Here is a 15,794-nt window from a genome sequence, read left to right on the forward strand (position 1 = left end):
TAAAACTATCTATCAATCCCTCTTTTCTTGCTGTTATAACTGAGGGACCTTACTCTCTTGCTTGTCCTCTTATTCCTTCAATCTCTCCCTTTTTACATCTCTTTTCCATCAACATTTAAATGTGCACAATTTCAAACCATTTTACAACAAACTGCACACATATTTCTTTCCTGGGTCAAATCCCTTACCTCACTCATCTTATTAACCTCCAAATATCTTTGATGAACAGGATCACGAGCTGTCCCAATTTATGTACTTCCCAAACTTAATATGATCCAGTACCTGCCTGATCACTTCTGCTCTCTCCAAAATCACTAGACAGACCCTATATCATTTAATCCAAAGGAGTATCTATCTCATGAGGTGTGTCCCCTCGGCAGCACGCAACACTTTTAACTCTTCTTTCCTTCTTGAAACATTCTTTTCCTGGGATTTGTGACACCACTCTCTCTTGGTTTCTTGCCTCACTCTCCAGGTAAACAAAAAGCTACTCCTCCCAATGCAGCTACTCCTCCCTGACAAGTCCCCCCACCCCCAAAATGATGTGTGTTCCTCAAGGCTCTAGCACACTACATCTCCCTCTCTCATTCTATAGACTCTCCCTAAGTGATTTCACCTTCTTCCTTCTATATACCGGTAATTCCAAAATCTGTATCTCCACCCCATTAAAAAATAACTTAATCCTAGCAATTTCTCTTTAGATGTCTTACAAGCACCTCATGTTCAGCGTGTCTAAAATCAAACTCCTTTTCTTCCAGACTCTCTCCCAAACCTCTTTTCCACTATTCCCCATGTGATATCTGTTTATTCACATAATACACACACACACACACACGTATTTATATGTGTGTATAAATACATAGATATATAGAGACCCCACTTTCCTTCACGCAATGTGCCATGTGCTGGTGCAACTATATGTTCTTTGTCCTGTCCGGGTTTATAATTTAGAGCAGCACCCAACATCTATGAGGCTGATTCTTCACTTTTATTCACACTCTTGACCTCCCTTCTCTCTCTTCTTCCTTTAGTTAGGCAGCAATTGCACGGATATACTTTTTTGGTTCTAATAAAATAACAATTCTTAAGTTTTCTAATAAACATTTTTATTTTCTAATAAATGCCAAAATTTTAAATTCTAGTAACTTATATGATATATCCACACTCCTAGGACATTTGTTGACTTAATTCTTGAGAATGATCTGTACAGAAGTATTGGTGAATTAACATTTAGTGCTTGTTTAAAAAAAAAAAAATCTTTAGGTTGTTAAGTTACAAATTGACCTTATCTTGATTTCAAAATGGTTTATTTTCCTCAAAACCATATAGGCACTGGAAGACTGTTTAAGTACTTAAAATAGTGCCTGGCTCATGGTGAGTTCTACATACACTGTCAGCATTGTATCATTACTGTTCTCAGATTATTATTGACTTGGAGAAAACAGAAAAAGGAATTAAACATGGGATAAATATATTGCTTTTAAATGGTGTATATTTTATGGCAACTATTCAAACAGATTTAAAGAAAATAATTAGGTTTACCCCTGTTTTTCTCCTACTCCCATCTTGGCACATGCCTTACCCTTCACTTTCATAAAAAATGCTTTCAACATTAGGCTAGTAACGCCATGTAGATAAAAACTTTTAAATTATTATCAAAAACATGATTAAGCATCTGTGACCATTATTTTGAATTTCCATTAGTTTTCCACTATTCCATGAACTGAGGAGGTAATTGTACTACAAATGGATTTCACCCCCTGATTCCTGCAGTCCAGGAGAAAGGCCAATATGTACAAAATAACAGAACATCTAGTCTTCTGACTTCCATATCTTGCTTTCATAAGGGAGTGCACTGCATGCAGTGAGCACTAAATAAAAATTCATCAAATTGAATAATTCTAATCTGTGTTTGCTACATTTAATTAAAATCTATGTACCACTGGTCAAAACCTTCATAGATTAAAATGGTAGAAAAACACCTTGACTACAGTCACGTGATAAAAAATAAATAAAAATGAATACAATACATTCAACCATCAAGTTGATACTTGTCTATTTGTTTAGGAACCTAAGCTCTGTGAGCTCAGATACCAAGTCTGTATTGTTGACTTTTTGTTTTCCCCTTGCAATGGAAGTAGCAAGCAGCAGGCATTCCATAAATATCAATAGATGACCATAAATCTGCATTTGTGGTAGTACTTCAATGCCATGATATTATCTATACATAATGCTACCTTATTATTTTTCTGATCATATAGTTAATGGCATTCTGACAGTAAAGTGAAATCATCATCTGGTACCAAAAATGAGAATCTAAAGTATCATTTACCATCATAATCCCAGAAAGAAGTAAGTGAAAGTACAAGCCCATTTAACTATACCTGTAAGTTAAAAATCATACTCTGACATAAATATCTAATCAGCAACATGCTTGCTGTCTAAAGCTGTTTATGTTCTCACACGAAGCTGAAGTAAACACAGGTTCAGGTAACTGTTGAAAGTCATTACCCTGTCACCAGCAAGAAAAATAACCAGAAGGAAGGCTGATTTACCTATATTTTTATATGATTACCAAATATGTTTTGCAAATGACCTTGCACTGTTATAGAGCTAAACATGCTGAATCAGTGCACTTAAGGAATTTTTTTTTTAAAGCAAATGACAAGAAATCAAGAAAAAAACAATTTGTTCAAGAAACTTTATGGTTCTTAATGTTCTGATAGGTCCTTAGCTGCTCCTTCCCAGCTCCTTTGCTTATCATCATGCTTCTCTTCCAGACCTTTAAATATTGGAGGCACTGGGTCTGAACCCTCAGCTCTCTTTTCTATCTATACTACATGTCCTTGGCCAAATAACATCAGTATGCTGATGACTCCCACATTTATATCTCCAGATATAACATCTCCAATTCACTCCAGATTTGCATATCCAACTGCTTACTCATCAGCTCCACTTTGTTAACAACAGATATCTCCAAGTCACCATTCCCAAAACCAAATTCTTGATGTACTGCCCCAATCGTAAAAATATAATATCCTACCTTTATTATCCACGTATCTGTTATCTCAAAAAAAAAGCACTATCATTCAGGTAACTGCTCAGGCCAAAAACTTTGGGGTCATCCTTTTTACACTCATCTAATCCATCAACAGATCCTGACACCTCTACCTTCACAGTATGTCCAACGACTCCTTAATACTATATTCTCAAATAAGTCGTCTCTTGCCTGGTCTCTACAGTAGTATCCTAACTAGACACTCACTTTCACTCTTGTCCCCCAAAAGCTTATCAGGATTCATAGTAGTCCTTTAAAAACATAAATCAAATCATTCCACTTCCCAGTTCTCAGACTGAGCAGCTTCCCATCATACTTAGAATAAAATTCACATCTTTACACATCATGACCTGTAAGGCCCTATATGATCTGGCCCAGGGATACCTATGAAATCATTTCTTCACACTCTCTCATGCATTCAAATCTCCCCAGCATAGAAGCTTGCCTGCAGACCTTGGACGTGCCAAACACAACACTTTCTTAGGGTCTTCAAATATTCTTGACCCTATGCCTGGAACATGCCACCTGGACTGCTACATAGTTTACTACTCCACTTTATGCAGATCTTTCACCACAGATGCCTTTATCACCCTAGCTAACACAGAATACTGTTCCATGAGACTCTCTCTTTACCTTGCTTATTTTTCTTCACAGAACTTAAAATTGATAGACACAGTACTACACTATTGTTCTGTCTACTTACACTGTTTTCCCCTAGTGTACGTGCTTCATGAGGACAGAAACCTTGTGTTTTTTCATCACTGTATCCCTAATATCTATAACAGTCCCTGATGCACAGCAGATGGCTAGTAGTTACTGAAAAACTGAACAAATTCAAGAAGTCAAATTTTCACTATGCATGACCCATATGCATAGATAATTCAGATTTTTATCCATCATGTACTACACCGAAAATATATTTAAAATCACCAAAGTGCTTTCCAAATACTTAAATGTGAATGTATCAAAGGAATCTAAGTCTACAGAAAACTACAGTCATTAATCACAATGAGTTTGTCATACAAAAATATAAAAACATGTAAACTTTATTGGTATACTCTTTCTATGAAAAAAGCTAATACATACATATATAAATAACACATGAATGATACAAAAAATTTCCAGTGGATTTTAAAATAACGGTGTCTCCCCCGAGAGGATAAACAAAATATACCACACCTCAGAGCAGCTGAGTAAAAAGAAAAAAGGTACTTACCTTCCTTTTTCTACCAAGAGTAAGACATCCAATTTTTCCCCATTTTGAACCATTGTGCTGATTGCTGGATGAAGAAGAGAAAAGCATAAACATATTTTTAAAAATATTACTCTAAATACCCATAAAGACACAATTATTAATACCACTTAAGCATAAGTTACATCACAATTTTTTGTAAAAACTACCATTATAATATGCAATAAAGAATTGTGTCCCAAAGATGAGGGAGAAAAAAATGTCTTACTTAGCTCTTGCAGTCTTCTTAAGTGCATTCTATCTTCCTGAACTTCTTGCATTTGAAGGCAGAAACGCAAACTAGATTTGTCCATGGCAAACCAGCCTTTTCTCCACTGATCCAGAGCATGGCAGTCTTTGTAGAAGAGTTGACCAATCAAATAATAGTCAGCTTCTGTTAAGTTTTCAGCAACAAAGGGAACAAAATGCTGTTAAGACAAATACAGAAAAGTAATAAAGACAGTGAAAATAGGAAATCCCTTCCCTATCTGCAAATATAAGGAAAGGTGAAAAAATTATCTTTATCTACTTTAAAGATTCATAAGTAACTCCAAAGTCAAAACAGTTATTTAGGGCTGAGCCCGTGGCGCACTTGGTAGAGTGCTGCGCTGGCAGTGCGGCGACGCTCCCGCCGCGGGTTCGGATCCTATATAGGACTGACCGGTGCACTCACTGGCTGAGTGCCGGTCACGAAAAAACGACAAAAAAAAAAAAAAAAAAACCAGTTATTTAACATGGTATCAGTCTTAAAACTGAACAGCTATAATGGCAACATCGTAAGCCATTTTTTTGTTTGTTTTTTGGCTATATGGAGTTGAAATGAGAACTGACATTCTCTTTGTTGACCTGTCAGCATTTTTCAAAATGTTAACCTTCAAAGTTTTTGTCCATTTATATCTTTTACTGAATCTGTTCTTTTCTCCTATGTGTACATCAGAATAACATATCTACCTATAAACAGACATACACAGAAATGGCTTTATAATATTGAAAATATCTTAATCACCAAAAACAGGGCCTTAATTTGAAGATGATTTCTCAAGGTCCTGCTTATTTCTTCTCTGCTTAAGGCTCTAGGAAGGCAGTTCCTTCACCTATTTTGAATACAATCTTTGAAAACCTAATGAAATATGAAACTTCTTCCCAGAATCTTATATAAAATTTTCATGGACCCATGAAGCTCAATGACAGACTGTTACATTAGAATCTTCTCTTGACTTAGGGTAATAATATAATATTTAAATACCTTGGCTATAGCCTCTGTCCATTTTCTTTGAGCTTGAGATGTTTCAGCTCCAAATAAAAACACACGTTCTGAGGGCAAGTAGATCTCAAAGATAAAGATGGGCCTACAGCAGGCATGAATAAAAACACACCATCACTTAGTTATGTTTGGCTCTTACAAAAACACAAAGGTCAAGTATAAAATGGAATGATGCTACGAAATCAACCTATCTATCAGATTATTCTTTTAATGTTTTGTATTTTATTCAAATGAGCTAAATGGAACACACTGGATCAGAGAAAAGGAATATTCTTCTGATTACTTAATCACTCTACTGCATCTCTACTGCATGACTGCTATGGACTGGATGTTCCCCCAAATTCATTGACACTTGGTCCCCAAGGTGACAGTGTTAAGAGGGTGGGAAATCCTATCATGGTAGTTGAAAGTGAGCCTTGAAGAGGTGACTGGATTGTGAGGACCATGCCCTAGTAAATTAATAAGTTGATGGCTTGATAGTGGTCATGGGTGTAGGTCTGAAAACTTTAAAAAGGGAGTGCATAAGGAACGCTCTCTCTCTCTCTCTCTCTCTCTCTCTCTCTCTCTGCTTCTGACATTTCACCATGTGATAACCCTGCGTCCCTGTAGAGTTACCACCAAGAAAAGGCCTTCACCAGACGTGTTCCCTGGACTTTGGTCTTCCTAGGCTCCAAAACTGTAAGCAATAAATACTGTTTCTTTACAAATTACTCAGTTTCAGATATTTCTGTTATAAGCAAAAGAAACAGAATGATACGATAACTTTGTTGATGCCCTGGATAATCATCAATTGACTGAAGTGGCAAAAGGCTATCCTCTGTCTCCTCTTTTCTCCCAGATCCCTCCTTCTTGATTTACTCTGACCAGCTGTTCAAAGCAAACATTGTCCAAACAGTTCTTAGCCCTCTTCTTATCTTAATTCACAATTTTTACTTCGGTCATCAAATCTTATCCCAGAATTTAATCTCCTACTGGTAGAGTAACATCCCATGTCCCGAATTCTTTCCTGAGTTCCTAATCCAAATCTCCAACTATTTCTCAGAACATGCTAAGTATGTGTGCAACTATTACTTAAAAAAATCTCAAATACCCGACACCAAAGTCGTCTTACTTCAACCCTTTTCACTTCAAACCTGTTGTACATCCTTCATGTCCTAATTTAGAGCCATCACCATCTACTTCATTAACTCAAAACCTTGAAATTTAACTTATTCTTCCCTTAACATCAACTCTTCATCCAGGATTTTAATCTTATCATTTCAACCATTCAATCTTACTATTCCTATTCTTTTTAATTATATCTTCCACTAGTTAGACTCTCAGCAATTATGGTCTCTCTTTCTCCAAACTCTTCCTTACTGTTTCTTCCAGCTTTCTTCCTAAAATATAAATCTGCACAACTCTTCAGGGCCTACGTTATTGAATTTACACTCTACAATTTGCTATTTAAGGTATTCAGAATTTGGCTGCAACAATTATTTTTTTAACTTCATCTCAGTGTAGATTGTTTTTCTCGTACATCTACTTGTATCAGTAACATATCAAGAACGTTTTATTTTTGGTTATATTAGTATGCTGACATAAACTAATATTAATATTTTCAAGTTATATTTAATTTACTAATTAAGCAACTTAATACACAGAATGTACTTACTTTAACATTCCATGGGAAGCCACACTAAACTGATTATTCTTTAAGATAAAAGTACTATTACGATTAAAACCAAAAGAAATCAACTAATAATCAGTTTTGTTCACATCAAAAATCAAGTTGGATTTACTAGAAAATAACAGTCCTCTTAATGGGTACATATTGGTCACTATATAATAATGGTAGTACATTCCAGGTAATTTTTTTATAAATAACAGCACTGCAAATCTCTTCCCCTTTTTCATATAAAAATCTTATTATAATACTATGCTCTTGTAAAACTGATTTTTTACTATGCCCATGTAAAACTGATTTCTAATTTTCACTAATTATATCAAAAAATATGATAAGAAACTTTCACACTAAAGACCTTAGGTGGTCTGTTTTTAAAGCTGTCAGAGAAATTCATTTAAACTACTGTGTTAGTCAAATACATTACGTAAGTAATGCTTAATCTTTTCATTGCAACTTTTTTTTCAGACCTTTAAAAGGCCAAAGTAGATCTTAAAGGAATTTAGCATTTCAATATCCTATTAAATATACTTAGTATTCTGTTTAATGTAAACAAATCATCACTAAATATTCTCCTTTCTCATTTGTTTTAACCATCATACTCCTTAAACGAATGCATAAATCTTGCTATTAGTCCACTATTTTAAAAAATGAATGAATCATAAAAATTAAAGGACTACAATGGTCAAGAACAGAATACTTTAAATTTACTTAAGATTTGATGCAAACCTGTTAGCTTTTCATGGTGCCCAGTATAATATTTTAATTTTCTTACTTTTTAGTGAATTCCCAAAGAAACTTTCAGAAGGTGCAAGATAAGTAGGCTTCAAGAAACTATTAAACACTTCTACAAGAAGCAAATGAAGAACTGAAATGATAACAAAACCCTTGTTACCTGGCATGACATTTATCTGAAAATACCTTTCACCTTCTAATTGTTTAAAGGTAGACCTACCCAGTATTTATATAGAAGTCCTCTTTGTGTACGGCCAGGCAGATTACTTCATTGATATTAATGGTGCCATTAGGTGTGGTAGACTTATCATGTTCATAATAACTCAAGAAGCCTCCTTCCAAAACACACCACTTTTTATTTGTCTCTAAGAATTTAAAACAAACAAACAAAAAATAATAAATTAAGCTGTATCACCAATCTAATTTTAAAAATACAAGGTTTTAAATAATGACTGAAAGCAAATAAATATACGTATTAAATCCCTATTTCACATAAAGAATGGGCTGTCCTGCATGGGATATAAAGTTGCCATACTCTGTGCTCTTAAAAAGTTTACAATCTAGTAGCAAGGAACGTACAAGACAAAAATGACTATATTAATAACCAGAAAAGCAGGAAGAACCATAAAGAGGCTGCTGCAAAACAACTCTGCAATTGCAAAGACTATATCTGTCAACAGGAGTAAAAGGAAAAAGTGTAGCATAAAAGAGTAAGACTGCAGCTGATGGCAGGTATGTATGCAAAAGAAGAAAGAGTCAGAACTGCAGTTCCTTCAGTGCCTTGTTCAGGGGATTTAAAATTCATCCTGTATGGGCCGGCCCGTGGCGCACTCGGGAGAGTGCAGCGCTGGGAGCGCAGCACCACTTCCGCCGCGGGTTCGGATCCTATAGAGGGATGGCCGGTGCGCTCACTGGCTGAGCGCGGTGCCGGCGACACCACCCCAAGGGTTGCAATCCCCTTACTGGTCACGAAAAAGACAAAAAAAAAAAAAAAAAAATTCATCCTGTATAAGAGGTAGCACAGTATGGCCTGCAGGCCAAATCAGACCACCTCCTGTTTTTATAAATAAAGTTTTATTAGAACATAGCCATAGCCAGATTGTCCATGGCTGCTTTGCTGCTACTAAGGTCAGAGCTGAGCTGTAGCTATTTACTATTGGACCCTTTTCAGAAAAGTCAAATGACGGACCGAGCCCGTGGCGCACTCGGGAGGGTGCTGCGCTGGGAGCGCGGCGACGCTCCCAGCGGCCGCGGGTTCGGATCCTATATAGGAATGGCCGGTGCACTCACTGGCTGAGTACCGGTCACGAAAAAGACAAAAAAAAAAGTAAATTAAAAAAAAAAAAATAATAATAATAATAATAATAAAAAAGTCAAATGAGGGATGAAGACAGATAAAGAAGGGGGTGGGAGATGGGAGTAGAAAGAGACAGAAAGAGATATAGAGTCAGGAGGGGAGAAAGAAATGCAGTCACGTATGTGAATGTTTTAAGGAGACAACACATACACTGGTCAGAGAGCAAGGAGAACTTACTAATGATTGCATTATTCTTAGCTTTGATAATCAGGTAGACAGTGATACCCACTTTTATTTAAAAAAAAAAAAAGTAGAAACAATTTCAGTGTTTGCAATGTGAGTTTCCTTTTAGATACACTAAATGAGAGATATCTATTAGAGATCCAAGCAGAATCTGTTAGGCAGATCACCCTAAGAATTTGCATTTTGGAGGCAATAAAAGGGCTTGATAACTAAAAACTGTTTAGAATGCAGGTGATAGTTGAAAACATAAAGTAACCAAGCATACAATCTTAGGAAACTTAGTAATGTAAGTAGTAATGGATGTCCAAGAGAACAATGAAGCAAAGGAAAAGCGATCATTATTTAAGCAGAAAAGAAGTAGAGCATTTCGAAATGGAATGATTACCAATATTAAATACAGCAAAGACATCCAATGAAGCAAGGACTGAGAAAACATCTGCTGGCTTTCATAATAAGGAGGTTACTGCCTATATTACTGAGCGTGCTGCGAACAAAACCAGGCTGCAGAATATTGAAGACTGCAAGGGAAGAAATAAGTGAAACCAGTCAGAGTAGATAATAGCCTATGTATTAAAGGAAAGGGGATCCTAAGCTCAAATGAAGACATGAGCCTTGGTAAGGCGGATAGTGGACAATCAACTGAACCAAGGATGGACATTTTCTTCTAAGAAACAGAAAGGAATAAAGAAAAGAACTGAAAAGACACAGTTAGATCTTAAGGTAAGTTAGTTAAGTAAGGTTAGTTAAGTATTAGCACCCTACCTAGCTAACCCAATTTATCCTTCAAAACTGGGCTCAGGCACTACCTCTTCTGGGACTGTTCTCCAACCCTCCATCACTCTCCCCAGGCCCAGATAAGTATCTTCCTGCGGTACCCCTAGCAGTATGTGGACCCTGAGAAGGTGGGATTAGAAGTCAAAGACCTTTGAAAAAGAACTTAACTTTTCCGAGCGTCAGGTTCTTCATGCATAAAATGGGGATAAGAAAAGCATCTAACTCATAGGTTTGTTGCAGTGATTAAAAGATGCAAGGCATGTAAAGCACCTAGGAAAGTGACTTTACATGTGGCTCTTTAAACATGTACTACCATTTTTTAGATGATATAACAATTTTCATTTAATATAACAATTTAAAATGCTATTTTTAAAAAATAACTGCAATTTTTGAAAAATGTAACAATTTAGATATGTTTGTTTATTCACCAATACTGAGAACAAAAACTATTTTCTATTCTCAAAAACCACCACATTGTTCAGCCTAGGGAAAGTTTGTTGAAATGATTATTTTCATAAATTGGGAAGTTATTAGTTAAGATGGCTTGGATGAGGTTGCAAACTTTGAGAGAAATGCAAAGATGATAAATATATTAAAGAATCAATAAGAGAATCCTAAATGGAATTACTTTGAAGCTTAGAAAGATGAATCCATGTTTGCTTCTCCATTCCCTCCCCAAATGCTAAGACAATGACATTGAAGGGATAAAAGGTATAAACTCAAAAGGACAAAGAGAACCAAAGAGACCTGCAGTATATAAGAAATGATTGACTTGTCTGAAAAGCAAAAGCTAGTCTATTTAGATGAGAAAAGAAAAAAAGTCAACAAGAAGTAAGCAATGTTCTACAAAGCTCCAGATCGTGCTGGAGAGGCTAATACCTCCAGAGGTACAGGATAAAAAAAAAACAGAGCTGAAACACATAAGGGCTGTTAGGCCCATATATTTTCTCCACTGTGCTCAGCAACAACCTCTCTTCACCCATCTGAAAGTTGGGTCCTTTACTCTGGAGAAATTAGATGTGCCAGATTCTAAACTGGGAGACTAAAGCAATGAACAGAGGCAGAGGTAATGTGCCATCCTGAAAACAAAGTGATTCCATGACATTCTACTCACTAAATCAACAGTGAGATCCCCAGTCGCCTCCCCACATTAACATACAAAATGCTGGAGCCAGTAATATCCAAGACTCCCATCCTAACACTCTCAGCAAGAGATCGGTGGAGGTTTCTGGCTAACTGATCCCAACCATTTAAAAATAAAGCTTTCAAGAAGGGACTCTCCTCTAGAGCCTCCAGAAGGAGCATAGCCATGCTGACATCTTGATTTTAAACCAGTAATACTTACTTTGTACACCTGATCTTGAGAACTGTGAGAGAATACATTTCTGTTGTTTTAAGCTACCAACTTTGTATTTGTTACATCAGCCATAATAAACTAATATAATAGGGAAAATAACAACTATCTTGTAAAACGGCTGTGAGAATTTGTGATTATCTACACAAAGTTCACAGCATAATGATGACCACATAATAATCAATAAATGTTATTATCGTTAAACGTTTTTTTTCAAAGAAAGCTTCCAGTATGAAAGACAGAGATGAAGCACAAAATAATAATTGTTTAAAACTATGATTAACATCAGATGGTGACGGAAGATACTTTATCCACACAAAATCAGCATGCTCTAAAAAGCAAAATTAAAAATACACACAAAAAATGTTATGATTACAAATATACCATAAATAAATTTTTAAAACAGAGAGAGCATAAAAAGGGAACTCTCCCCAAAAGCAAAATAAGAGACAGAAAATAAAGTAATTCCAGATGGTCAGTTTATAAGGTCCAACATCCAGCTAATACTATTTCTAAGAAAAAATAAAGATGAGAAAATTTGTCAAGACAAATGGATAATGTTTAAGAATGAAAAAACAAGGAAAAGATTTTTGTTTTCCATTGAAACTATGTACATATATTGCTTCTGTAAAATAAAAATTAGATATAAAATATTGGTTATAAAAATCCCCACTTAGTACTTTACACCCAAATCAGGTAAAAACAAATAAATAACAACAAAAAACCTGTGAGAATTTAGGCTGACTCCAGGCATAGTTCCCTAATTTTGATGTTTCTCTGCAATCTCAAAGGTCTGGAAATGGAAACCATGAAAAGAGACAGAGGAGGCTGGCAAAGCTGTTTGTGGACGGCCATGGACACATGAGAATTTTCAAAAAACAAGCAGTTCTGAGGAGTAGCAAAAATACTTCTAAATTCAGTAGACATACAAATAAAGGTCAAAGAGGGCTGATACACAAGAACTGGAAATGTTTCAGGTTGATTAACAAGAATAACCAAAAAGGGGAAAGGGCCACATGTAAAAAGAAGGCCCAAACACAAAAATCTAATTTCGTCTTCTAGTGGGTTTTACATGATCATGAATTTCAAAAGTATCCATGTGACTCCTTCCATTTAGCTTATTTTCTGACTGAATTTTAGGCATCGAAAATATAAATACCAAAGAGTTCAAACAAAGGGATGAGTGCCAACCACACAGAACGACTTCATTGTCTGTATTGTCAAAATGTATTCATCTTCATCGGTCCTTTTTAGTTTTCTCACTTAAAAAAAATGAAATAAGGGCCTTGCTAACTGAGCAACAAAAAACTAAGTCCATCCCATATATTATGGATTTCCTATTAAAAGACATTAATATGAAAATTAATTTCTGAAAGATGTGTTGTTTCCTGTGGGTTTCACTGATGTAATTCAAAGTCTATAGTTTGCCAAATAACTCCTTGAACAAGTGAGGTAAAATCAAACTCAAATTTTTCAAACAAGCAATGCTATGAAGGAAAAATTGTTTAAATTTTTCAGTTTCCCTAAATAAAAGGAATTATTTTTGAATTATCACCTCACCTTCCTGTTTTTGAACTCAAGAGATTACACAAATCCTCAAGTTGTAAGTTATTGCCAAGAATGAAAATACGTAAGCAACCTTCTGTTTTGGATTTAAAAGATACATTAGATCTATAAACATCAAGGCTACTAAGGTATATAGACTAGATATAATGAGTAAAATCTACAGATCAGATAATTTCCTAAGTTAGACCACTGTGCTGTAGTTATTTTAGGGCATTATTTATAAAAGCCCTTCTTTTTAAGAAATACGCGCTGAGATACTAGAGGTAAAGAAGCATCATGTTTACAACTTACTTTTAAGTGATTCTGAAAATAAGTTTACGTATGTATATAAATAGAGTGCACACATGCATGACAGAGAAAAATAGATATGCACATGTGTGAATATGTGTGAGTATACACACACTCATACACAGACAGAGGAAGAATGAAAATAAAGCAAATTTAAAACGTTAATATTTGGGATATTCCTGGGTATATGGAAATTCTTTGCACTCTTCTAACAACTTTCTGTAAACTTATTTTGAATAATTAAGTCAAAATAACTTAAAATAAAAAGTTACAAAATATATTAAATTGCTCTTTAAACTTTCCTTTATCATATCAGTAGAATCTTAGATGGAAGTGGTGGTGAGAAGTAGAAGAATAAAAACAAGATGATGTATTTGGCCTCAAAAAACAATCACTAGGAGAAACACTCAATAGGTAGAAACCCCAAAGGCTTTAGGGTCACTATATTCTGAAAAACAAACTGCCAAGTGAAAAGTTGAATCATAACTGGCAGAAGCAAAAAACACAAAGAAATCCTTTATGGATCCTGGAAAAAAAAAACTAACAGAGACCCAATCAATTCCTGGTGGAAGGTGATATATTATTCCAGGACCCTTAAATCCTGAGTCACAGTGTATACCCTGCACAGTTACATGAAAATCATAAAGGCCATAATTTTAAATGAAAGTCAAATTGCTAATCAAAGGGAGTTATTAAATAATGTCAAAACAAAGCACTCAGATGACTAGAATAATCTTTATAATAGAATATAGCAAAAACGTGCAATTATTTGGTACACAGATAATCACCGGCAGAGATTAGGAATTTCACCCCTGTCCTCAGGCAGTCTGTAACCCAGAGAAAGGGGAGAGGTGTTTAGAATGATTTCAGGTGGTCCCTTTAGGGTTTTCAGGGAAGAAAGCCACCCTCAGACTAGAATGATACAAAAATCTTCAAGGAAAAAAGCTTCTGAAATAGTCCTTTATGACTGAGGAGGCTTACTTCTAAAGTAGCAAAAAATGCACTCAGAGGTACAATAATTCCATAATTCTGGGAAGGAACACTGTGAAGAAAGTCACAGAAAGAGGAAACTGCACAAACCCTATTTGGCCAAAGAATCAGATTACACATGATATTAGGAAATGGGAAACAAGACTGCAGGTTCATGGCAGAGGCCAGGCCCCAACGTCTTACAGGACAGGTGCGCAGGAGTTTGTGCCTGTCTCAGTAGACAAGTGGGAGCCATTCAAAGGTCTTAAACAAACAGTGCCAAATGAATGACGCATAGAACAAATGTGAATGTGGAATCTAATTATGTAAATTCTAATGGGAAACAAATGACAGATCTTTTTAAAAGGTGGGTACAAACTCATTATAAGTTTGAAATATGGGCTTGAGGAGATTTAGTCCTGTAGCATTATCATTTCTATAATCATTTATCAGCTTTATTGTTATAAGAGAAATGGGGCAGAGGTCAGACAATGCAGAGTCAGATATTATCTTTGAGGGCTCATAATAACAAAGCTATGAGAAGAAATCTTGACATTCCTATAGATTTGGGAAGCAATGAAAGCTTTAGCAAAACCGTGTCAGATGATATTGGTCTGCTTGGGCCAATTTAGTTGTGCACTCCTGACACTGACTTTGAGAAATGTCAACACTCTCCATGAAAGTCTCTCTGCTACAGAAAGTCTTACTGCTAATCAGTTTCTAGAAGATGTCCACCAAAATAAAATTGGGGCCACAGAATGAGTAACTCTCAGGACTCAGATATTTAATAGGCAGGAGGTTGAGTGTAAGGTGGACTGGCCAAAGGGGTTATTCATTCCTTCTATTCAATCTTAATGTTTACATTAGGGAAGAAAAACATTACTGTGGGTTTACCCAAGCATAATTAAAGAATACCAGAGATGACCTATTTAGACACTACTATGCAATGACATGGATACTATAGTTGGGAACCTTGGTTGTCAGCTATAGCCTATAGGACAACATATCTAAACTCAAAGGCTAACTGGAAGCCAGGAGTAGCTATGTTTGTGTATAAGTCCTTCACTGCTCCTCTTCCCCCTCCTCCTCCTCCTCTCATAATATTTACATGTCATGCACTGTTCTACATATTTTCTGTGCATTAACAAACTGAATCCTCAGAACAACCCTGTTAGGTCATTTCTATTATATGCCTTCCTAATATGAGGGTACTTCAAAAAGTTCGTGGGAAAATAGAATTAAATTGTAACAGGCATCTTTCATGAACTTTGCAAAACACCCTCAGACCTTTTCCACAAGTACATAACAGCTAATTGATTTTCTCAATGTACAAAGAGGTAGAGCTGGGGTAG

General features: G+C 35.7%; 1 protein-coding gene across 1 annotated transcript in view; it reads right to left on the bottom strand.

Annotated features, from left to right (window-relative positions):
• Positions 1-15,794, bottom strand: part of ARAP2 (ArfGAP with RhoGAP domain, ankyrin repeat and PH domain 2) — a 162,188-nt gene that overhangs the window by 71,377 nt on the left and 75,017 nt on the right. The window contains exons 15-18 of the mRNA XM_063108248.1: positions 8,172-8,316; positions 5,536-5,638; positions 4,519-4,717; positions 4,275-4,338 (exon numbers count right to left, since the gene is read on the bottom strand). Coding sequence (XP_062964318.1) covers positions 4,275-4,338; positions 4,519-4,717; positions 5,536-5,638; positions 8,172-8,316 — 511 coding nt within the window. The remainder of the gene's footprint in view (positions 1-4,274; positions 4,339-4,518; positions 4,718-5,535; positions 5,639-8,171; positions 8,317-15,794) is intronic.

The sequence above is a fragment of the Cynocephalus volans genome, chromosome 9 (genome assembly GCF_027409185.1).
Source record: "Cynocephalus volans isolate mCynVol1 chromosome 9, mCynVol1.pri, whole genome shotgun sequence".
Taxonomy (NCBI): domain Eukaryota; kingdom Metazoa; phylum Chordata; class Mammalia; order Dermoptera; family Cynocephalidae; genus Cynocephalus; species Cynocephalus volans.